Source organism: Aulostomus chinensis, chromosome 6, assembly GCF_037954235.1.
Source record: "Aulostomus chinensis isolate RoL2024-O1b breed Wild chromosome 6, RoL_Achi_v1.0, whole genome shotgun sequence".
NCBI lineage: Eukaryota > Metazoa > Chordata > Actinopteri > Syngnathiformes > Aulostomidae > Aulostomus > Aulostomus chinensis.
In genome coordinates, this window is record NC_141325.1 from 17,387,080 (window position 1) to 17,412,910 (window position 25,831).

The 25,831-nt window shown below is 41.5% G+C and overlaps 1 protein-coding gene across 1 annotated transcript in view; it reads left to right on the forward strand.

Annotated features, from left to right (window-relative positions):
* The first annotated feature begins 14,267 nt into the window (after window positions 1–14,267).
* The window catches only part of npffr2a (neuropeptide FF receptor 2a), a 38,468-nt gene continuing 26,904 nt past the window's right edge, over window positions 14,268–25,831 (forward strand). Inside the window, exons 1-2 of the mRNA XM_086206879.1 lie at window positions 14,268–14,480; window positions 25,207–25,541. Of these exons, the coding sequence (XP_086063005.1) occupies window positions 25,214–25,541 (328 nt within the window). The 5' untranslated portion in view covers window positions 14,268–14,480; window positions 25,207–25,213. The remainder of the gene's footprint in view (window positions 14,481–25,206; window positions 25,542–25,831) is intronic.

Here is a 25,831-nt window from a genome sequence, read left to right on the forward strand (position 1 = left end):
CGGGGCATGTGCAACCTCATTTTGGCATTTAAAGGGCGCATAATCTGAACACAAATCCTGGCAGTTGGCACAAAGATGCAGTCATCAGACACTTAATTATTCATTGGTGTGTTTGGGAAGTGACAGCATTCAAACTAACCATCCTCCCTTTAAAGCCCATGTTGTGCCCGGTCTTGGTGTGATGGAGAAGAAAATGCCTCCCATGTCCTCCTCACGAGCCAAGTGAAGATGTTCAAGCACGTCTCATGTACATAGGGGAGGCATCTGAGGTAAAGAGGCAGCCAAAGATTTTAGGTTGTCGGGCATCATCAGAAGCACATTGTAATGCTATGCAACTGCTCATCTGATTGATCTGTCCTATATTTAGCGCTGCACACAAAATGCTATTGACCAGAGACCATACTGTTCTTGGTCCATGGCGTAAACATTGTCCCAGATTCGAGTGAAAGTCCATTCGCAAATGAAAAGGTGAGGGCGCTTGGCATGAAAACGTCATTTGTGCTCACTTGAAACAAGCAATCCCTGGACTGGCGACTCGTCCACCTCTCGGCCATTGTCAGCTGGGACAGGCTTCAGCCCCCCCCCCCCCCCCCTTGACCCTTAACAGATAAGTGGTATAGAAAATGGTTGAAAGGACTGATGAAACAAGCAATAACATTTGTGCTTTAATGATGACCTGCTCATGCATGCCACGCTTAAGATAGGGTTCAATTTGTTACAGATTTTATGTAGTCTTTATTGCGTTATTGTGCTGTCTTTTAAGTTTTGAAACCCCTTTAATCCCTACTGCCATTCTCCTAAAGAGGCTTTTGCCTTTTGCTAGGCTGTCTTTGGAAATAAGAATTTGTTTTTCATGACTTATGAGGCATTATTCAGACTTCCTGGGAAAGTTTGCTCTAAGATGCTGGCGAGGGGGGTTTGGCTGATAGATTTAAGAGGAACAATGTGGATTCCATCCTGGCCATGGAAAACCGACCAGCTTTTCACTATAGCAAGGATCCCTAGGGGGGCCATCCAGTCCATGTGTGTTTTGCAAAAAACTTATGATCAGGTTCCTCAAGGGACATTGTGGGAGTTGCTGTGAGAGAGTGTGGGGTGAGGAGGGCACTACTCAGGGCCATCCAATCACTGTACTCCCAAAGTAAGAGATGTGTTTGCGTTCTTAGCGGTAAGTCTGACGCGATTCTGGTGCGGGCTGGCCTCTGCCAGGGTTGTACCTCTTCAACAATCCTGTTTGTGATTGTCACATACAGGATTTTGAGGTGCAGTTGTGGTTGTGGGAGGCTGCAGTTCAGTGGGTTGAGGATTGGACTGCTGCTTTTGCAGATGATGTGGTCTTGTAAGCATCATCGGTGTGTGACCTTCTCTGGATCAGTTGGCATTCGCATGTGAAACTTCTGGGATGAAGATCAGAACCTTTAAATCTGAGACCATGGTTCTTAGCAGGGAAAATGGTTCATTTCAGGTAGGGAGAGAGTCTTTATCCCAAGTGAAGGAGTTTAAGTATCTTGGGATCCTGTTCTCTAGTGAGGGAACTATGGAGCACGAGATGGGCTGAGAAATTGGAGAAGCCAAAGCAACTATGTTGTTAAAAAAAAAGCGAGAAGAGCCAGAAGGCAAAGCTCTATGTATTGGTCAGCCTTTGTTCCTACTCTCACTCATTGTCATGAAATATTGGTCATTACTGAAAGAATGAGATCTTGAATAAAAGTGTCAGAAATAGGTTTCCTCAGAAGGGTAGCTGTCATCTCCCTTCGGGATAAGGTGAGAGGTTTGGTTATTCGTGAGGGAGGGGGCAGAGCTGCTGTTCCTTTACTTGAAAGGAGCCATTTTAGGTGGTTTGTGTGTATGGTCAGGATACCACCTGGATGCCTCTCGAGGGAGGTGTTTCAGATATGTCCAGTTGAGAGACATGTCCAGTGAGAGGAATGCAGAGTGACTACATCTCCATGCTGGCCTGGTAATGCCTCGGGATCCCTAGTAAGGGAAAGGGAAGTTTGGAGTTCCCTGTCTGAGTTGTGACACGATTTTGGATATGGATGGATCCTCACGACTTACCCGGATATGAATGCATCGTCGTCTTCCGCTTATTCCTTACTAGTGAGGGTCGCGGGGGGGCTGGAGCCTAATCCAGCATCAACGGGCGAGAGGCTGGGTTCACCCTGGACAGGTCACCAGTCCATCGCAGGGCCAACACACAGAGACGAACAACCATTCACACTCACAGTCACTCCTACGGTCAATTTAGAGTATCAATCAGCCTCGTCCCCTCTTGATGTCTTTGGACTGTGGGAGGAAGCTGGAGTACCAGAGAGAACCCACACAGGAACAGGGAGAACATGGAGACTCCACACAGAAAAATCCTGCGCCCGAGCCGAGCCTCGAACCCGGAACCTTTTTGCTGTGAGGCCACAGTGCTAACCACTGCACCACCGTGCAGCCCCTGAATGTAAAATGTATTTTTTAAAAGCATATATTTAAAAACAAGAAACAGTTAAAATGAAAGTTAAATATGGAAGAAGTAACAAAACTTCACAACAAAATCCAAATGTAAACGCTAAAAGGCCGACTGAGCCCAGACTATACAAAGCCAGCTGGCTGACGTACCTTCCCACTGGCTGGGTCTGTCTACACATCTGTATTGGACTTTGATGGTGGGTTGTTCACTCAGACAAAACTTTGGAGGCGAGAACAAAAAGTTTAGATTCTCATATCCTCCAGCTTTATAGCTGAGCTGCAACTTAGACAGCTGGAGTGCAGTTTCATCCTCTTTGGGCTTGTTTGGATATAAGAGGAAGAAGTTTGATGCAAATGAGAAGAAATCTCCAAACTTATCCACAAACACTTCAGAGACAGATTCCAGTTGCTGATGAGATGATGATGCACTCCTGGGTGTCAGTTCTGATCTCATCCTCTCAAATGTACCATGCACCACTAAAAAGATAGACTTAACATTTATTTTCACATCCTCCCCTAATAGGTGTTGCTGGAGGTTTGGTTTGGTTTGATGTTGTGAAATGCGATTGATTACATGAAGAGAAATACGTTGTTGTTGTTGTTGTTGTTGTTGTTCATTTCCACAGATCAGGCTTGTTCACAATTGAGAAGCCCAGCAACTAATTCAGCCCTTTGTTAAGCAATGTCATGGACATAAAAGACTGATGCACAATTATTTAACTTCCATGAATTAACACAGGCAGAGCAGAGGGGGCCTCTCGGGCTTTAGCCATTATAATAAATTAGATTATGCCATTTAGCAAACAGCTAAATGGCATAATCTTTGTCCTAAGCAATTTAAAATAGCGTGTTTTGTCAGAAGTGGAACCAGCTTTCTCTCTCCACTTATGACCTTAGAGAGGAATGACTCACTTATTTTGAGGTGGTGGTGGGGGGGGGGGGGGGGGGGGTTAAATTAGAGAAGTTTAAGGAGCCTCAGTCTGGTCTGAGCAGATGTGTCTTAAGTTGGGCTGTGACTGACAGAAGCAGGGCATCCCATCCCCCGTTGTAGTATCAGAGCTGAGAGAAGTCATCACCTCATAAACTTTTGAACTTTTCGGTGGGGGTAGGGGGGATTGTACAGTCTTGAATATGCACAGCTTTGAAGTACCAGTGCTACCATGAATTTTACTAATGTAGCGATGAGTAGCCTGTTAACTCTTTCCCTGCCAGTGGTTTTTAAAAGTTGCCAGCAACCACCAGCATTGATGAAAAAGTTTTTTCTATTCTTTCAAGACCCACACAATATCTTTTCTATGGTTGTGAAAAAAGAATGAACGTATCAAAAGAAAGATTTTTCTCTGTATTTTTATTGAAAAAAAGTTTCCATGTGCATTTATTCCTTTGGTTGTTTAATGCTTTCAATCTTGTGAAAATCATTTTCATGCAACCAGTTGAGAAAGTTCTTTTGTTTTGTGTACACCCCCTCTCTCAAATTCTATTTTCCTTTTAGGAAAGGATTTTATGATGAGACACACCTTTAAAGTCCTTCTTCATGGAAGATGAATTGGTGAGAGCTACAAAAAAAACATTAATTTATGCAGTTCTGTAACTGTTAAATGGAAATGGCCTCCACTAAAGTTCAGAGAGGCCCGGTAAGCTCACTGAATAGCTCTACTGTCGTGTGACCTCATACTCCCATGCATCACATTTTAACAAGCAATACCTAATATTTTGAACAATAAATCAAATAACCATCATATGAATTAAATCACTTTGGAGCACAAATAACTGTCAAACAAGGATTTTTTTTTTTTTTTTTACACAAAAATAGAACAATATTTATTTTTCAAACCCCAGATAAAATCAACAAAATTAATTAAACAAAATTTAAAAATAATACCATTTTGTCAGTCAGTCCTGATACCTGGTCTGTGTATGCAGGAAGCAGGTTTCTCTGCCAGTGGCGAGTCCTGAGCGTCTCCACTGCAGCAGCGTGTGGCAGTGTCTGAAGCGCACAATCAATAAGATTCAAAACCACTAATAAACATCCTGTCGATAAACCATGAATTTTTACATCTTTACAGTTTTCAAAATCTATACAAACATAGAATCTAAAAAAAAAAGTGCTTCTCACAGGCTTCCAGTCCACCAATCCAGCAAGGCCACAGCTAGCGAGTGAACAAAGTCCACACGAGGCTATGATGTATGTGCTCATAAAACAACATTTCTGACATTTCTTTCAAACACAGCTAATCCTCCCATCTTAACAGGCCACACTCGCTTAATAAACTACAAGCTCTCAACTATGATTAGATATAGCAATTTAACACAATTTAAGGAACTTACAAAATGCACCTCACATCTCTCCCTTTTCCCCCCGTTTCTCTAGCGTTTCTCTGCACTTATGTCTGCATTCTGGTTGTGTTCCGCCCTTCTAAGAATCTGGTAGGTTACCAAAATTATCCCGACTTGGCACTGATTGACTAGTAGTAACATGGTACCAACTGACTAATCAATGTAGAACAGAAGATAGGACCTGAAAAGTTCAAGGTCTACCCAAGCCGTGGGATATTTCAACACTTGCCCAAAAAATACATATTCCGTCTTATTTATGCCAAAAACTAACTCAAATAAGCCATAACTGAGTCACTTACCAGAAATACAGTTTAAGGACCTAACTTAATTTACATATTTAAAGAAATAATAAACAAACAAAAATTAGTAGGGCACTACATTGGAAAAATAAGTGCCATGATGTGCCTTGATTTGTATTTATCAGTCTTTTTGTTTTTTTCACATTCCCGTATGGTTTCCATGACTGCGTTAAAAAAAAAACCAACAACAAAAACAAAACAGTAATAGCCCGGATGTAGCGGCAAGACTTCCCTCGACAAGCAGCTAATCCACTTGTCTCCCTTAGCCAACTGAATTACTCCCAAGTCCAAGGATGGGGAAAGAGTTAAGTGAGGGGAGATAGATACAAGAATTTGGGATGGTAGAAGACCAGGTGAGCAGCAGCGTTCTGCATGTGCTGTATACGTTTTATGACAGAAGTGGGTAGCCTGGTCAAAAGAAATTTATAGGGACCCGGGTGGGAAATTATATACAACCAGACCAGAACCTTAATTGCTTTCTTTTTGAGGAATGGATACATTTTATAGATGCTGTAGGGAGAGAACCCACAATACTGAGCCGCTGCAATAATGTGAGCCGAGCTGGACCGCTGGTAGTCCAGGATCACACTGTAGCGCTACTCGTAATTCACACAGGGTGTACTTCTGCAACATTCCAGCTACACCAGCTTGTAGCATGGAACTACCTCTCCAAACAGGACATATAGGTTGGGCGCCAGACAGGAGAATCCACCACTCAACTGTCAATTTCTATTTCCTAATAATCCATAGGGAGAGGACCCCCGGCAGTTCATTTCAAACTACAGAATTCCCCATAGAATCAATTGCACAGTTCCAGTATAAAAAACAAAACAAAACCCACAACCCTTGAATTTAAGTAACACAAAGTTCTTTTTAGTCCATTCGCCCACAAAACATTATTTAAATAAAGCAATCAATCAGGCAAAACATCACCATAATATATAACTCAAAATATCAACAGTTCGTTTAGTAACAAATCAGGCCATAAATCAACATAAATATACGGGTTATTAATTAAAGTCTCTTTTTAACAGTTCAAAAAAAGTCCAGGTCTGCCAGAGTATGACAGGAGGAGGGAAGGAGAGGGGGGGAGGAAATCAGTCCAGGTTCATGAAAGTTGTGCGGTTATGGGTGTTCGAGTGTATGTGGGTGTGTGTGTGTGTGGGGGGGGGGGGGTGGGGGGGGGGAAATGGAGAGAATCCGGTTCTGTTTGGTCAGGTCAGAATGAAGTGTGTACTCCTGTTCCAGGAGAGTGAGGGGGGTTGTCAGATCGGGAGGTTGTGAGGCCAGACGGGGTGAAGCCAGGAGAGATGATAGTAAAGGGGGGAAAACTTATCTGGAAAGGGCTAGAGTCACCATACCGAGGTCCTCCAACCCAGAAATGACCAGGGCTGTCCGAGCAAGAGTTGTCCACCTGCTCCTGGAATTCCCCTGTTTCGTGGGTCCTGGGATCCACCTCCAGAGCTTAATCACTGTTCTTAAATTACCACTTTCCACTTGTATATTTTTTTCCTTCTTTTCCTCTTTCTCTCACTTCACCTGTAGAGCTTCTTCACTCTCCCTTCACTGCCTCCTTTGTTCTCATTTCCCTCCTTTTTTTTTTAGTGCACAGGTGGAGCTTAAGTTACTTCCACTTCCTCCTTCCCCATGCAACCAATGATGTCACTTCCTTTTCCAACACACACCCCCCCTCTGCCACAAGCTAATGGCAGCCATTCCAATTAATGATTTGGTTTACACCAGAAGCGCTGTGGCATATGTCAGGCGTATCCAAGGCATGGCTTGGTGTGCTGCTTCACTCACGCTGCAAATCTCCAAAGGTGTGTAAATTGCACAGCATGGCAGCCAGAATACAATATAACCATGCCCAGTGAAAATTCAGGGTTATCTACTGAAAATGGAGAAAGCAGTGAGAGGGTATTCCCTTCCAAGAAGTAAGCTTATTTTTGTCTCTTCGAGAAAACAAGGGTCTGATGAAAGAGCATTTGGGGTACCACTCTGAAGACACCATGAGACCTAATCAGACAGTCCTAAATGTCTTCTCAAAAACAAACAAAGAAAAAAAATAAATTTAAAGTAATTCACCCTCAATCTCTTTGACTATGGGATAAGAAGTAAGTGCCACTTTGTTCTATTCAGCTGGAATTTGATCATGTGGCAGCTCCTCTGGGCATTGGAGGTTTTGGTAATGGTTTTGGTCTCAGCAGGTCTGTGAAAAACTGAATCACATCACTGAGTGAGATGATGACTGCGCTCAGGCACAGAGTGAGAAAGCAGAAATTGAGAGAACGACAAGAAAAATGTGTAATGATGGGAGAAGAACAAGAGGCAGAACTGACAGTGAGCAAAAAGACTGAAGGAGAGAAAAAAATTAAAAGATAGTGGAAGAAGGAGAGGAGCCAGAGTTGATCGGGAATAGAGGTGAGAGGGAAGGTGAGCAAAGGAGTTAATGGAAAAGAAGTCTATATTTTGCATCTTAACTTTACGATTTAAAACAACAACAACAACAAAACACAATACGTCTCTCATTTTACAGCCAATTCTCTTGATTCAGATGAGGACATACTCGGTGATAACCTCCTACATAACCAGGAGCGGAACATGCTGGGAGATAATAACACGTTTGTCATGCTGTGAAACCCTGTAAAGGAATACTAACTGAGTAAATGCTCTCGCAGTGGCCCAATATTCAAAACGGATAACTTGCAGTTGCTGGGGATCCATGGCTGCAGGTAAAGCAAACAGGAAAATGATGGGATGGATTTTTAGCAGATTTGTCAGCAAAGCATAATGAGGAAAAGTTTCATATTCATTAATGATGCTCACAAATGTTCATATATACTCTATGTACATCAGTAGGGTGATGTGGCCAAGTCCCAGGACTGTTGATGTATTTATTGCTACTGAAAGTCACTGTTCACACAAGTAAGGGAGATTGGTTTTCAGAAAGAATATAACAGTTATTTAAACACATAAGGAAATGTTTTTCTCTAATAGTGATGTTCACTTTATTACTTCACTACAACTCATATTCTTCAAGCTACCAACTCTGAACTTCTACATTTGCTGTATTTGAGTGGAACAAAGCATTGGGTCAGACCAAAAGTTGTTCAAATGTATTTTACTTGTATTACTGGCAAAACAGAGGAACTACAAATGTAACAAGATACTCATGTATTCTCCGCGCCACAGTATTTTAGTGTTTATTCATAACTTATGCGCAGCTGGTAGTTAGCATTGTCATGGGTTCCCTCAACCAAAAACAACTGGTTATGAATGAACTACCTCACGGATGCATAACTACAACATAATGGGATGATGTTTAATGTCCACCACAACCTATGTAGTCTCATTTCTTGTTTCTTTCTGTCTCTTCTCCTCATGTTAACAACCACCATTTTTAGACACGCAAACATAAGCTGATGTGTTTTTTTTTGGTCGAAGCAAAAAAAGAGTAAGAAAATGTGAAGCTTTCCTCTGGTGTCTTACCAACAACCCATTGACTTTGAGATGAGGAAACTGCATGTTTAACGTACTTTTTTTTTAAAACTATAAAATGAAAGAGACAACAGAAAAAAGAGAAAAAAATAATAGGGTCTTCGCCTGAAGTACCTTCTGGCTCAGGCCCTAATTACTATGTATGAAATACAAGAAATAGAGCATAAAAGAACAAGTTGGAGGAAGCCAAGAGAAAAAATAATAGATTTTCAAATTAAAGATTACAACCAAGATGGAGAAAACAATCCACTAATTCAATAAATCAAGAAGAAACCAAGCATGAAGTTGGGGGAGCTCAGCTGGCTTTCTCTCATCACACTCTGGAGAGCTACCTTATTATTTGCCCCATCTTTATCAAATGAGACAAGAAGGGTAGGAGAACAAATAATACCTTTGTGCATTCACTGTACTTCACTCAAATTAGTATTCAGTAAGTCACCTTGCAAGCTGCCTAGAGTCAAAACACCATTTTATGACTTCAAACACAAGAGAACCACATTTGAATGCGACCACATCCCCCCTACAACTACTTGAAGGGAATAATTGTAATTCTTGACATTGAATTTAAGATTGAAGCATCCCAGTCCTGAAGCATTTCTTATCTTAACTCAATTGTTTGAGCGCAGGCATTTGTAGACGTCCCTGCTCTGTTTAGTCCAAAGAAAATGCAACAGATTATTTGTCTTGTCCTCCATGTCCCTGTGGGCTGCAGTGAAAATTGAATAGGTTTTAGAACTCTTCCACTGTGAAATAACACTAAATAATAAAGTTGAGACAGGGACCTCCATCTGCACCTGAGCCTCAAGTGACCATTGCAGTTTACCTAAAATGGCTATAATATGAACAAAGTCAGTGAACTGTGTTAACTAACCTCACGGTGAGCTGAGTTAACTGTAAACTAGAGACCAACAGGTGTGACGAGAAGGCAAAGGGTTTTGGTCAGAACCAAGTTTTGTAAGATCCCAAATGTTGTCCTGCATCTTGACAACTAAGTGTCTGACTTTACCTTAGGTTTTCTTTTCGTTGAAGGACGAAGGTATCGAGCTTCTTGTCTTGCTCTGCTTAGATTCCCTCCTGGCTCTGCTTTAAGTGAGCAAATGTGCTCCTGGCATGTCACTGAGCATCATGTCCGTGTTTCTGTGAGGCGCATCTAATAATGCTCTACAAGCTGTTCTCAAGTTCACCGCACGTCAGTCACCGAAAGCTGCAAAACTTCTGCTGAGTTGGATTTGTGAGTACGGTGTAATTATCAGCCCAGCAGCAGTGTTTTTGGATACAGCTGTGATAGTACGGAAACGAGGAACGTTAAAACTCTCATGTGCCGTATAATTGACAATCAGTTCAAGCTTTCCAGGACAGACTCTTGAGGGCCATGGTGCTCAAGTATATCTTATGATGCCATGTGAACGACTTGCCAGAGAGAAGAGCTTAAACTATACCCTTAAAGAGCCTGGAACCACGATGACTCCATACATGTCCTTCATCCTTTCGTATTCATTACCGCAGTTGTGGAAAAGAAAAATGAGGATTCAAATGAGGTCAGGCTCTTGTACTCATGGTTCATTTCTCAAATGAATTAGTTTCCTTGTGTGAGCTTTTATTATCATTACAGTACCAGTGTGTAATTACCACTTATTTAGAATTAGCAAAATTTAACTGATCCTCAAAGGAGAATTCATTTTGGTAGCCTCAGTTTCGGTAGCTTAATTAGGAAATAGGAAATAATTGTCCACTTTTACATGATCGTAATTCTTACATAAAGCTGACTCCTCACATCCCTAACAGGGACATCATACAGTTACAGCTATGTAATGGATCTTTGAATGTTGTAGGACATGCCTGATTCAAGTTTTGAGCAAATCCAATGCTGATATTCTGATATTAGAAAATATATAAACTCAAATTTAGTCATTATCCTCACCTCATGTGGAGGGATTGTCAGGTTAACTGTTGAGGACCACAAACACAGCTGGAGTTCAACAGGAAAATATTCATTACAGGAATCTCTCAAACAATGTAAAGCGTGAACAATTCAAAAATGAAAAAAATACAAAATATAAACCTTAATTGTCTCCAAGCCAAGGCAATTTTATCTGTCGAGCCCGTTTTCACCAACAGTTTGTCTCAAAGGGCTTCACATGGCATCATAACAACATCCTCTGCCCTTAGACCCTCACATCGACTGAGGAAAAACTCCATAGAAAACCCTTTTAACAGGGAAAAATCTGAGAAACCTCAGGGTGAGCAACAGAGGAGGGATCCCTCACCCAGGACGGACAGACGTGCAGTAGATGTTGTTACAGACAAGAAAACAGTTTACAATACAAAATGTGGGAAACATGTAAATGTTAATAACAGCTGAAGAAGGAAGCTTCTGGTAGGGGAGGCAGGGAGAGCAAGCCAGCTTGATGGGGGACTGGATGGCAGACTGGTTCATGGGAGGAGAGCAGGGAAAAAAGGGGGGGTAGGGGGGGCGATGCAGGCAGCGGTTGGTGTAGACAGATGGAGCTCCAGTAGATCTGTGAAAATACAGAGGGACTGCGAGACACCAAGGCCAAACTACAAAGTGCAACAAGTAATGGTAATGACAGTTGCAAAAATGAGAGGAGAGGAGAGGAGGGGAGAAGAGAGGAGAGGAGAGGAGAGGAGAGGGCTCCATGTAACCTGATGTGTCCCCCAGCAGTCTAAGCCTATAGCAGACACTGAAAGCTCTGTCATAGAGGACGGTCTTAAGCCTGGACTTAAACGTAGTCAGAGTGTCTGCCCCTCTGACCCATGGAGAGATGCTGGTTCCACAGTAGAGGAGCCCGGTAACTAAAGGCTCTACCTCCCAGTCTGTTTTTAGAGATACTGGGAATCACTAAAAGACCTGCATTCTGGGAGCGGAGTGCTCTGGTAGGACAGTAGGGACTCATGAGCTCTTTCAAATAGGATGGGGCTTTATCATTGAGAGCCTTATAAGTTAGCAGAAGGACTTTGAAGTTGATTCTAGATCCTACAGGAAGCCAGTGGAGAGAAGCTAAAGTGGGAGAGATGTGTTCTCTCTTCTTAACTCCCGTCAAAACCCTCGCTGCAGCGTTCTGGACCAGCTGGAGACTCTTTAGAGAGTATTTAGGACATCCTGACAAGAGAGAGTTGCAGTAGTCCAGCCGAGAAGTGATAAATGCATGCACCAGTGTCTCAGCATCACTCTGGGAAAGGATATTCCTCATCTTAGCGATACTTCGCAGATGGAAGAAGGCGGTCCTAGTCACATGCTTTATGTGGGAGCTGAAGGAAAGGTCCTGGTCAAAAATGACCCCAAGGTTCCTTGCATGCTGCTCATTTGACGTGATCCAAGAGTCCTGAAGTTGATACATGCAATTTTTTTTTTTTTAAATGTCATGAATGACATGTATGAGACTTTGAAATAAAAACATATCATTATTGTCTTTTTTGTGTAAATTTTAAACAAACCCTTGTCCAGTGTCATTATTCAGAGGAAGAGTGGCTGTCTAGCAACCGATGGGTCGTTGGTTCAGTCCTCACTTCCCCTGGTGATCATGTTGAAGTACCCTTGAGCAAGATAATGAGCCCCCAATTGCTCCTGATGGCCCTGTGGCTGGAGCTGCACAGTGGTGCAGTGATTAACACTGTTGCTTGGTTGGAGATTGTAGATAAATTTATATATATATTTTCTTAAACTGTAGATAAATGTATACATATATTTGCTTAGATTAGAGTGCAGGAAACACAAGGCAGTGAAGCATGGACCAGATTGTACTGTATAAGAGTGGACACAGGTGAAAAGTCACAACAGGGAAAAGCAAGAGTGTAGCTCATGGCTAGCATCACTTCCTCAAGCTAATCAGGTCAGAACAGAGTCCACAGAATTGCTACAGTAGCATGAAGTAGTGGGAGTCAGACAAGATAAGAGCAAGGTCATGAATCAGGGAAAAGAGAGGTTTTTGTCTTCACAGCTGCAACAAAGAAGTATACCATGGGAACAGATGGTGCTGGCACGCGGTCAGACAGAAGACTGCAAAATAACACGAAGATCAAAAATACACACTTGCACGCAGAAGTGATCACATAAACACCTCCTTGTAACATAAACCTGGAGAGATAGTGAGATCGTTGGACTTCTTGCCCCAACGCCAGGGACGACGCATCTGCGTATGCTGACTCCAGGATAGGGGAAGACCATCTCCAGAGCTCTGTATTCTTTTCTGTTGATCTTAATAAATTCTTGTGAACTAACTAAAAGGTGTCCTCTCAAGATTTTGAACAGCGCAATATAGACTCTGTGGGTCCTTCTGATTGATTAATGATGACTTGTTGAAAAATTCCTACAAGATGGTTCGGCTTGGGCATGGAATCTTTCTGTGTGGAGTCTCCATGTTCTCCCTGTTCCTGCGTGGGTTCTCTCTGGTACTCCGGCTTCCTCCCACAGTCCAAAGACATCAAGAGGGGACGAGGCTGATTGATATTCTAAATTGACTGTAGGTATGAATGGTTGTCTGTCTCTATGTGTTGGTCTTGTGATGGACTGGCGACCCGTCCAGGGTGAACCCCACCTCAACCATAGCCGCTGGGATAGGATCCAGCCTCCCCCCCCCTGCAACCCTTAATAGGAATAAGTGGAAGAAAATAGCAGGATGGATGGATGGATGGATGGATGGCCCTGGTGAACCCTAGTTCTATGAGTATGAACAAAAAATGTTTTGGATTAAGGCGTATTTGATTACTTTTTTGACAGTTTCCTTCCACACTCCACAGTTTGCATTCATTATTCACAGTCAGAAGTCTGGGTTGAGGTTTGGAGCACCACAATGCTTGACTGACACAAAAAATGATGAGCTATTCCAGAGAAGGTTGGCATGTTCATTTAAGATTGGCTTTATATTCAAATGGAAATGCGTCTATAGGATTTTGGTCATCAGATGCCATGTGTCATGTTTTGGATATGTACACTACTGTATGTTGTTTATCTATTTCAACAGAAACCCGCTGCAAAATACAGGATCCCAGCTCCAGTTAGAGCTGACTATTTCTTTCCTTTGAGGCTCCATACCACGACCAGTGTCTCTCTAAAGATTAATTAACTGAATCACGTTTTGCTTGTTAAAATTAAAAAAAAAAAACTGAAGCAATGACTGCATTTTCAATTAGACAAACTCCATATTATAGCCTGCATTTAATTTACCATTCGGTGTTGTCTCATGCTGCAGGCTATTATGAGTGTTAAATAATTTATAAAGGGCTTGATCATGAGTAGCCTGCTGTGGTTGTACAATCTCTTATTTGAAATACTTGTTTAATTTCTCTTTTAAATCATGGCACATTGGAAATGCAGAGCTTTGCATTCAAATGCTCCATAGAGACTGCATGGGATTCAGATTCGGGACAGATGTGTGTGTGTGTGTGTGTGTGTGTGTGTGTGTGTGTGTGTGTGTGTGTGTGTGTGTGTGTGTGTGTGTGTGTGTGGGCGCGCGTTCAGCCCATCTGTGACCTGCCCTAACTATAAGCATCACATCCGCACATTCCAGTAGCATCACAGCAGCTGCAGATATCAGGTGCATATCAGTCAACCATTAGCCGGTTCATCCAGCACTTAATCCCGCCCCCTTTAACGTCACCGCATCAAATACACGCGGATGTGACTCCACATCCTCCACTTGCGCACCGAGCAGCTGGCCGAGCGCATCCTGAGCCACATGAAGAGCTTTGCGGGGACGCACATGAAGTCGCACAACACCGCGGGAGCATGATTTTTTTCCTCAAATAGCTGAAGTTGTTTCTTTTTTTTCTGATCTTCGTGTGTCTTATCCAGAGGAAAATGGACAGTTTCTGCTCTTCTTTTCCCTAGAGCGCACAGTCCATCGTGTGTTTGATATAAAATAAAACAAGGTAAGAGCCGTTAGTTTGTTAGTGCGTTTCTGGTTGTCAAAAATCTGCAAATCAAAGATGCTAGTTGTAATTTTGTTGTTGTTGTTAAACCAGTTTTCTTGTTTAATTGGAGTCAGTTGAACTCGCAGTTGCCGCTCATTAAGTCCGCACGCTGTGGCTCAGAGCTTCCACTGTTTGAATGCGCGCTCGGCTCCAGCCGCCTGCTCTCCGTCGTTCTCTCTGTCCAGTCAGTCCGCTGCGCTTTCATTCGCCGATCTCAATTTGGACACAGAAACCTCTCTGTCCCTGAGCGGCCAGTCATGCATGAGTGGGGTCAAATAATCAGCTTCTCAGGCTTCTTTAAAGCTTTTGAAGCAGCCGTGCAGCTGTGGTTCCTCCTGGTTCTTTTGTGGAACGTGTCAGAACTGAATGAGATTGACATGTCGTGCAATTTGCCCTAACCATGACCGCTGTGCGTCTGAGCTTGGAGGAAGATAGCAAGCAAAAGTGGAAAGATACATCCAATTAAGGACATACACCGATTGTAGTGGTCATTTTCTTACATGGAGAGAAATGAACTTACTCACTACGGAAGAAAAAAATGACAAAGTTCAGACTTGACAACTGAAAGTTGACATAGGGAAATACATAATAAAAGCCGCTGAAATTTGAAAAAAATGCCATAAACTGATGTGATTGTTGAGTCTTTGCACTTTATCCGACAAACCTTTACAGATGAGCATCGTGATAAAGACCAAAGTCATTTCTGTCCAGATCCTGTCATTTGTGAAAAGTTAATTAATTTTTTTGTAGAGCACATTTGCTCATTTCTTTTATTCAGTTATTCAACCTTGTCAAGCAAATCCGGAGCCACCTGAATCAATGCATTTATTACTGATTCCTTACTTCTCATTAATATCTATGCTGTGTGAAACTATACCGTGTTTTTTTTTAGAAAAAAAAAAAGAATAATTTTCCCATCTGGGCAATGGATCAGGATGAGAACACGATGCAAACGAGCTGCTTCTGATAGCTTTACATGAATGGTGACACAGGTTAGAGAATTTAAGCCTTTCTGACCACTGGTAACAAAGAGATTTACTGGAAACTTAAAATTTCTGTCAAAATCTCAAATTACTGAAGTCATGGCTTTGCCCTTTGGTGTCATATTTTCCTGAACAACAAAAGACGGCATAATTTTAATAATTTTTCTCTGGTCAAACAAATGAAAGTCTGCTGAATGTCTGTGGGTGACATAGTAACATAGCTTATAGAGTACTGAAGTGTAAAGAAGGCTTTCCTTTGCCTATTATGCTCCACAAAAAATGCCCATATGTGAAGTCAGTATAGGAAGATTGTGCTCTCTGGCAGGACGTGAACTGATTTTTTTTGTTTCAGGAGATATCTCAGCATTTAAATGGAATCAGGGACGACTACAATGCTGTGCCGGCAGTGTCTGATAATGTTACAAGTGGAGAAAAAAAGCTGAAATGATTGTGCATGTTTCAGGTGTTTAGAATCCTAAATACTGTATATTGTAACCATTTTTGTGATAACAAAAAAGGCAGCATTTTTTGCAACGGAACTGCTGGACTTAGAATTTAGTGAGAAACATATTTTTTTTTTGTGCTTCACCGAGAATCTTTGCCGAGGAAAGAGTTTGATCGCTGCAGATGCCTCCCTGCTGTGAGAACAACGAAGGCTTCTGCTTTGTTTGATCACGGTCATTGCAGAAAAAAAGGACTCACGCTATTGAGTGGAGCAGTTGAAGGTATTGAAATTAAGAATATCGAATATCAAACGGGCTTCAAACTTACATTGACATTTTTACTGAAGTTATGGCAAAATTGCAGTATTTTGACGATCAAGAAGATATCTTTTTAATGGACTTAATAAAAAAGAAGAACGATACATACCCCCTGCAGCACTATAAAGTACTGGTATGCTACCCCACTGAGTCAAGTATATGTTGGTAAACTGAGACATCCGCCTACTAGAATCTAGACCTTTCTAATTAAAATGCCAGCTACTTGCTTGGCCACAATCAAACCCACAGCCATCACATTTTGTGAATGAGATGCCCTACTGGACATAATGATCATCCTCAATTGTCATGTGTTGTGGCACACAGCAGGGACATGGAAAATCCCTTTGAAACACAGAAACATTCTTTTGGATGTATTGGATGTACATAGCAACATTACTTGTTTGCTTTGAAATGGTTTTAATGTTTCCCCGTGCTTGCAACTAACTTTGAAGGAGACTTCCTCTGTGGCTTCAGCTGAAATATTCTTTTATTTCACCTTTATTGTTGGGATACTCACTGGGTGGTCTTTTGCACAAGTGCCCTATATCACGTTCACACCACTTTCCAGTACAACAGCAGTTTGATCTGCTGCCACTGAGCAGCTCACTTTGAGCAGCTGGGATTAAGATCCTTCCTCATAAGCACCTCAGTGGTGCCCTGTTGCTGATAGGAGAGTGTTAATTAGGGCCTGAGCCTGAAGGTACTTCAGGCTCAGGCCCTATTATGTTTGCTTGGCAGAGCAACACATTAGCAGCACTAAAAACACTAAAAACACACACTAAACAGTGTCCCAGCCCCCCCCCCCCCCAAACACCCATGAGGCAGCTCGGCCAGACGGCCCGGAGCCGGTTTTCACATACACACCCATTCAAAACCTGCTACTGGACTGTTCTTGCTGTCAATGAGCGCGCGCAATATGCGCATTATGTTTGCTCGGCAGAGCATCACATTAGCAGCACTAAAAACACTACAAACACACACTAAACAGTGTCCCAGCCCCCCCCCCCCCACCCCCCCCACCAAACACCCATGAGGCAACTGGGTCAGACGGCCCGGAGCCGGTTTTCACATACACACCCATTCAAAACCTGGTACTGGACTGTTCTTGCTCTCAATGAGCGATAATGCGCATATTGCGCATAACACGCATAATCTAATTTCACCCCCTGAACATGCATGAAATTCGCTGAAATTCAGCCCACTTGTCCGGTCTGGCTAAACATTCACTAATCTACCAAAAAAAACAACAAAAAAGTCTATAGCGCCACCTACGGAGCCACACAACTAAAAGATAATTTAAAGATTATCTGGAGCCTATAACTCCTCCCACGAATGTCCCACAAACATGGGACCAACACCGTTGGACTCGTCTCATGAAGACGCAAATTTCATAAACTCTGACCCCTCACCTATCTACAACAGAATGTCCACAAATTGGCCAAAACTGTCAAAATGAGGACTTTCTTTACTCCCCCAACAAAATCTATCTCCTCCTAGGCCGTTAATGCTTTCGCTTCCAAACTTTCACACATTACTCTCCAACTGTGCTGATTAAAAGCTACTTAAAGTTTTTATACGAATCGCTCCGTTTGGATTTTACAAGCCCTCAAAGTGGGGGAGACACGTTTCACGCTTCCAATGGAAGTCTATGAGGAGACCGTGTCCTCTCAGGGTACATACTGTCAAACAAACGCTTCTCACGTCTACACCATACATCCCACAGCTTTAAAAAACACACCACTGCATTCCTGACAAAAATCCCTACAAGAATATGGTATTATGAGTCACCAACGCATACCAACGTATGCCGACTTATTCAGCTTTTACACACTACAATTCTGTTGATCCTCCTCTGCTCTCCACTCTAGCACAGATCAGAGACAGAGCAGTGGGGGAGGGGTTCTTAAAGGGCCAGCTCTCAGCTCTGCTCTCCACTCTAGCACAGATCAGAGACAGAGCAGTGGGGGAGGGGTTCTTAAAGGGCCAGCTCTCAGCTCTGCTCTCCACTCTGACACAGACAGCAGAGAGCAGTGGGGGAGGGGTTCTTAAAGGGCCAGCTCTCAGCTCTGCTCTCACTCTCTGATCAGACTCAGGCTTCTAACTCCTAAACTGCAAGGCCTACAGACTTGACCAACACACCGTTGGATTTGGGCCGGCGTCAATGACGTCAATGGCTCAGGCCCTAACAACGCTGCTTGCAGCTTTAATTGGTACTGGACTGCTGCATGTCCCTGTAGCGTTGCCTTCAAGACTTTGAACTGTTTCTTTAAGCAGGTTTTTTCTTTTTTTTTCCAAATTCTCAAAACCCGAGGGTAAATTGCATTATTGCATGTCTTCCTTCCTCGTCTCTAAGTCATTTCTGGATTTTGAAGCTATTGTGTGTCTTAATTTGCCAACAAACGGGAAAACAACACCACTAAAATCATCACCCCAAAAGCAGCAAAACTGTGAAGCTAGTTGTGAAGACGTTAGAATTACGCAATCGCGGCTTAGTTTGCGGATAGCGTAATCAAGCGGTGTTCAAATGTGAAAATGATCTTGCCACAGTGTACGTCTCTTAAAGATTTCCTCACCATAGAGCTCATTTTCAGCAATTACTGAACTCCTAATGTCAAAATCTCAATGGATTTTGCTCGAGGGAATCCATGGCAATGCTAACCTCTGGGTTAACCTCCAAAAATACATAGCCCTAGGGGCATTCTTCAGTTCTGACCCAACTCTAAAACCTAATGAGGAATGTCTTCAGTCTGACTGTGCATCTGCATTTCCTGAGGAAAAGATCGATACTTGTACTTTGTGTCTTGGTTAAATGTACTTTCAAGTAAGTTGGGATATTTGCTCACCTTTGATACTGAAGACTCAGTTTGTTATGGTCCTTGTTTTGAAGCTTTTACTTTCATAAGGGAAATTAGCATTACCAATATCAAACAATGGTAACAGGCAGAACTGCATGAATAAAAAAAAACACAGTAAATAGGCAGGACAAGATAAAATGAGATGAAAATCAGGACTGTGTACATCTGCTCCAAGGATATTAGATTATTCCAATTTTGAGGATCTCATTTTGCTGTCACCGGCATGTACTTTTAGACTTTTCAGGAAGTGACAAACAGCAAGGGAAAACTGATCAGCTCATGTCAACAGAATATAGTGAGCTACTTTGTAATTTCAGCTCAATATAAAGTTTGACTGAACTCCCAGAAATGGCATCATATGAAAAGAATCTGGGACACTTTCACTTTATTTTATCTCCTTGAAAAATAAAAACATCAGATGTACTCTGCTCCTTTTACGACAGTCAGCTTTGCATAGTCTGTTTGAAGTGGAGGTCAAGTGGGTCTTTCTATTTGTACATGACGGAGGAAAATGCATGTATCTCAGAGTCACTCCATATCTCCCCTTTATTAGAACACGTCCCTGTTTCTATGACTAAATAATTAAAACTGCAGATTTGGCTGTGCAGTAAATAGCAGACATTTACTTTTTTCATTCATTTCAATAAGCTGCCAATGCCCCCTATTTTCACCATTCATATATTATTAACATACATTTTTTCCCAGTTCATTTACATGAAGAAAGCAGCAATAAAACCTGCTGTGAAATTTCTGGTCACCGCCGTGGAGCCAGGAAATGACTCATACTGTAGTTGGAGTGGTGTTTATTTTGTTATGAATAGAGCAGAAATTTCTCCAAAAGCATTCAATATCCAATCTTGCAGTTATAGTCAGATCTAATAACCTTACAATTATCCCAGATTCCTTTAATTTACATGTAGGTGTTGTCACAGCTCTGTATTTTCACCCTTAACTTGGAAAAGACACCCCCTTTTAAACCCTTGTGCACCTCATTAGCAACTGTTAACTGTTGAGATGGTCTTTGAATTTCTGGGCCTATTACATGTTCACTCAAAAACAAGTTATTTTTCAGTTTTCTCCAGTTCTGTTGGTTTCTTGCTAAGCAAGACTGACACTAGAGAGCCCATGCGTTCATAAGAGCTTGATATGAAATTCCTGTGTAGGATTTAATACTGTTTCCAGTTCGAAATACGTGCATTTCTGAAACCTGGGTGTGTGTTGATACAAAAACAATTGATCCATTTCCAATTGCAGGTAGGTTTCTGTTTTTTCTCCCGGTGCATCACATTGAACGTCATAAACGCAGTTACTGCACTGGAAAAACAGATAAACAAGAATCAGAAAGCACCTTTTTTGTGTGTTACTGCTTGAATACACATGGGCTGAACTTGTGTACAAGATGAGAAAAACTTGCAGAAGTTACTGACTGAGGTGCCAAGCTGTTATTGTTACCAACTATGCTGTTGATGGTGTGGCCCCAGCCGCTGGTTAAAAGGGGTTTCGGGGTTGGAAGCATTGAATGTCGGCTTCAAATTACTCTGTTCATCCAGGTTTAGTGTTCGTAGCAAAGCTGAGTCATTTGACCTTGGAGTGAATCAATACGTGGACTTAAAATTTGACTTAACACACAATAAATTTGCTTTTGTTTGCACACAATTCTTAAATAATTTGCTTAGGAATCACATTGTTCAGTAATCAGCCTGTGTGCATGGTTCTTAGGATCTGCTGCAGCGTTTCAGAGACTGAAGTGTCAAGGGGGAAGTCATCGTGACAGGCCAAGCTATTGTGAAAAAAAAAGACATTTCTGGACAAAAAGACAAACATTTTACTGTCTTGTGTGGAAGAAGGTGTCATTTTGTTTCTCAAATAGTCTTGAAATATAAGTCCAGCATTAAAAAAAGGTACAGCGGCTGCTTGCTGCTGATTACCTTGTTTTGGTATGTGCCAAAAAAAAAAAAAATGGACCAGGAGTCTGAGTGCAATCATCTTTGAGGGGGCATTGCAGCACCTGTTGTGCTCGCTAAACTTAAAAAAAAAAAAAAAAGAACAAATGCAAATGAAAGAACAAATTCTGTCAGAGAGGAGTAACTTCTTTTCTAATTCCGTGATAAGAACAAAATAAGTTGTTCTGTAAGGACTCACGGTTGGGCCATCGGGGCAGAACAGATTAATATAGGGTTACCATTTTATCCGTGACAAGCCGTAGTTCCTCATCTCTACGTTCCCTCATTTCAGTGTTATTCACTCCCCTTCTGGGGTTAGGGTTAATCCTGAGGGAGCAAAGACACACTCCAGATTAAGTCAAAGTCTCTGCTTGTTTGAGTATCTGGATGAGTTCAGCTTTGGGTTTTGTCTGTTGTCTAGTTTTCTGTCTAGGGAAAAAAAAAAACAACCCATCCTCATGCTGCAGTTGCTCCCTCTTCACCTGCAAATATGCAGCAGAAACAGAAGCTTTGCAGAAGGCTCTTGAAAGTCACGTGAGGAAATTTTACAAGAAGTAGAAGTAGATGAGGGTGGCTGAGAGTATTATAATAATAGCACTCCACCCTGGATTGTAACTCTTGAGATCCAATGAAAAGCACAGATTGACGTTGAAGTGAAAAGAATGATGCTTCATCTAGTCAGAACATCAGAGTAAAATGGCTGAACCCTTTTATTAAAGTTCAATGCACACGCTGTAAAATAAAATTTAATGCTTTTTAAGACCTACAGAACCTTTCCACAGCAAAATGAATGCACAAAAGTGCTGATATTAGTGGTTAGAATCAACTTGAAAACACTGAAAGGTATATTTTGTTTCTGGATAATTCTATTCTGCACAATACAACCGGTCTCTACAAGTCTGACATTTAAAACAGTAGGCTATAGTTCATTATTTACATTATACACATTTGTACCCTTTCATCTACAACAGTCCATCTAATCTGAAAAGGCAAGCAAATCCCCAACCTAAGTTTGCTCCTCCTCTTCAAGTTATCTTTTGGGGATCCACACAAAAAAAAGAATATAGAAACCATCAGACGAAGAAGAGGAATTGGTCTCCACACAACTCCAGTGTTTAATGTGTATTTTAATCCTGTTGCCTAACCCTTGTGCATTCCAAACATGACAAGAAAAAGAATAAATAATAAGAATAAATACAATAAAAACACGTCTGATAAAAGTTTCTTCCGTCTTCATTCACCATTTTCACTGGGATGAATTTAATCAAAAAACACATTTTACACGTCTAAAGTAGAAGGCAATCGAGCATGTTCCTGGATCTGATTCCTGGGGTTGTTTCTCAGCTTTCTTAAATTCTTTCTTCCTATTTAATTTCAATAAAAAATATATCCACATCTTATTTATTTATCTTGGTAACAGACACGCAAATGCTGTTGATCACATTACCTCTGGCATATAGATAAAAAAAAAAGAGCTGCATCCTGTCAAAGGCACAGAAGATTCTTCAGAATCCGGGATCTATCATTTTAACCAAATTGCATCCAAAACGTGAACAATATATTCCTTGTAATTTTACCTCTCTTTCCATCAAAGGCCGCCCATTTGCGTTTGTGATTTCCTGCTACCAAATACACACAAAAACACACTACCTCCCTGGAAATAAGTACTGCTGTTGGCCTTTCATGGCCTCAAACTCTGAGATGTCGGCTACAGTACCTAAAGTAAGATGTTTAAGAACATTTTATGACCTTTAATTTGAAAAAAAAAAATCTTTCGAGGAATCTGTGGGAACCCTCAGTGTATTTGTAGAACTGAATTACAGTTTTTACAGCCTGCGAACTTCAAATATTCTCTTATTTGTCACTCTCACGTCAGGCTGCTACTGGTTTGATGGACTGATTCGCTTGAAAACCCTTTTGTGTTCACTCCACTTAGAAAATGATTAACAAAAATGACATTTGTGAGGAATCTTGATGGTTTGTTTTTTCGTAATCATTTAGCTTTTGCTGACACCTTTTCAACCCACCACCACATTTACAGTGAATAAATATGCAAGAAGCTTTGAGCGCTTTCATTTTTCATATAAGTGCTGGTGAACTGCAATGGCATTATGATGAATTATGCACACTTCTGCTATAAATGGAAACGAGAGACCACCTCTCATTCTGAACCAATAAATGACTTACAGCTCCAATTTAAGCCACCATTCAGTTTTCTTTCATGTGAATATCAGGGTTTGCATGGATCTTAGAAAGTCTTAGATTAGGTATTCAGAATGTAAAGAGCATAGTACAGGCAAAAATTTTATCTTAAATTTATACTTGACCTCAAGTCCAGGCAGGATTTGATATTCAGGAACAAAAATGCGTAAGAAAAATATTTCTTTTTGGAGAGGCTTTTAATTTGTTAACTAATGCATGACACATCATGGGAGGAGTACACTGCTCGTCTGTGTGTTCTTCCACAGAGTTCATGTAACCCTCGGAAAGCAGGAATAATTTGTCGTAACAGCAGCCGGCACACTATCGCGCGATCGGCACACGGGTTTCACAGCAAAATACGGATGGCCCCCTGTCAAGACTCAGTCCTTTTCCTTTTATTTTCTTGTAATTATTGGTTTGTTTGGCTCCCTGCCACCTTTCATACACTTTTGGTTTCACTTTTTCTCCCCAATTATATATTCGCAATTGTGCCCCATACCTAAGGTGTCATGGTTGTTACTCTACCACTTAACCGCTTTGGCAGATTACCATGACCTCCCTGCGTCACGTGTTGAGTTGTCAGCTGCATCTTTTCATCTGATGATGAGGTATTGTACTCGGGGGACATAGAGCATGAGAATAATGACACCAACAATGCCACACAATGAACTATTAAATCAGTAGTCCACTGTTAGATGCAATATAATATCATTGAAATCGATCCCTCTGTACTTCAGCAGTATTCAGAGCTTTCTCCAGTGCTGCCTAATCCACACATCCCAAACACTGTTGGCCCTCTTTATGCATTTGTGCGCCATGCAATGAGACGCCGAGCTCATGGGGAACTATCATGCTCAAGGACACTTTAAGGATATTATCAGCAGCTTTTGATGACTAGAAGGCCACTCTACCTCCTCATGTCCCCTCATGACTGCAACATTTTATCTGTCTTTATTTATACGTAAAATAAAGCTCCATTGTGCTAAAACAACTGCAACAAAATTGCAAACCAAAATGTAACCTCAATAACTCCTCCAAGGAGCTTATTGATGCTGCCAAAGATGTAACGTCTGCCGTTTGTGCGTTGTATTTTGCAGGATTATACAAAAAAATCTAAGACCAGACTTGGTGGGTGTAACATGGACGAAAGAAGAACCCATTAAATATGGAGTTGGGGGGGGGGGGGTTGTCTGCTCATCTAAATGAAATATTGCTTTTTTTTTTTTTTTATTTCAACAAGAGGTTTGGCTGAGTTTGCCTTGGCCAAGGTATGCGCTCCTGGTGCTTTTATGGGAATTTGGCTGTCTCTCAACAGGATTGGGCGAGAACTACCTGGCCGAGTTTAATGAATTATATTTAAAAGGTGCAGCAAGAGCCAATGAGCACATTTTATTCAATTATCATCAATTAATTTTCATTAATTTAAGGTAAACATTAAGCAGACCTTCACAAAAATACACATATAATCATGGCAATACATGCAAATATACAATTAATGATATGTATGCATATAAGTGTTGTCTCTTTTCCTTTGGACCTCTGAGCTTTAATGCTGTGTTTGTGCTTGATCTCAGAGGGGCAGTAGAACAGCACAGTTCATGTATCGAGGTAACAGAGTCATCTTTGAACTGTGTGAGAGGATCAACACATATTTTTCTGTCCATTCCTCTTTGACTTCCAGATTTCCTTCGACTTCTCCTTTACTGGCCAGTGATTCATGTCATGGCTCTTATGACCTATTGAATGATTGGAAGCCTTATTTTTGTCTGACCATGCCAGTCTACCCTGACGGAAAACGTAACTGCCTTGGTGATTGGGCCAAGATAGCCTCACACAGACATAATAGACATGATTCCAGAGGCAACTGTGGTTTGGTCAGGATGTTATTTTGACTTCTCTGATTGTATATCATTTAATCAGTTATTGTCTGTCTTTTTCAGGTTTAAAATGAATGAAGAACTTGAGAACAATTTGACTGACCTCTATGACATCTGGGCATTTAATAAATCCTCAGTAGAACCTGTCCTACCAAGGAACAACATCACCTATGTTGGATTTTACCTACATCAGCCATCCACTGCAGCCATCTTCATCGTGTCTTACCTGCTGATTTTCCTGGTGTGCATGGTTGGAAATGGACTGGTGTGTTTCATTGTGCTGCGCAGCAAAAACATGCGAACCGTTACCAACCTATTCATCTTGAACCTCGCTGTGAGTGACCTCCTTGTTGGGATTTTCTGCATGCCAACAACACTCCTAGACAACATAATTACAGGTGAGCAGGTAACTAGAAGCTTCCGTTGTGTTGCTGGATTATAAATGTAAAAAAAAAAAAAAAAAAACACAGATGAGCGAAACCATCCATTGGATGGATGTTAATCTTTCAACTGCATGAACAGCCTTTTTAACATATTTTTTACATATTTTACAACATATTTCCAGTGTTTTAACATTTCTTTAACTGCATGTGGTGATTCGAAAAAGGAGGCTTGGCAGTAAAAATTGTTTGTCATTGAGGCGATTATTTTCCTTGCATGCATGAATAAGACTAGGGCTCCTTTCATG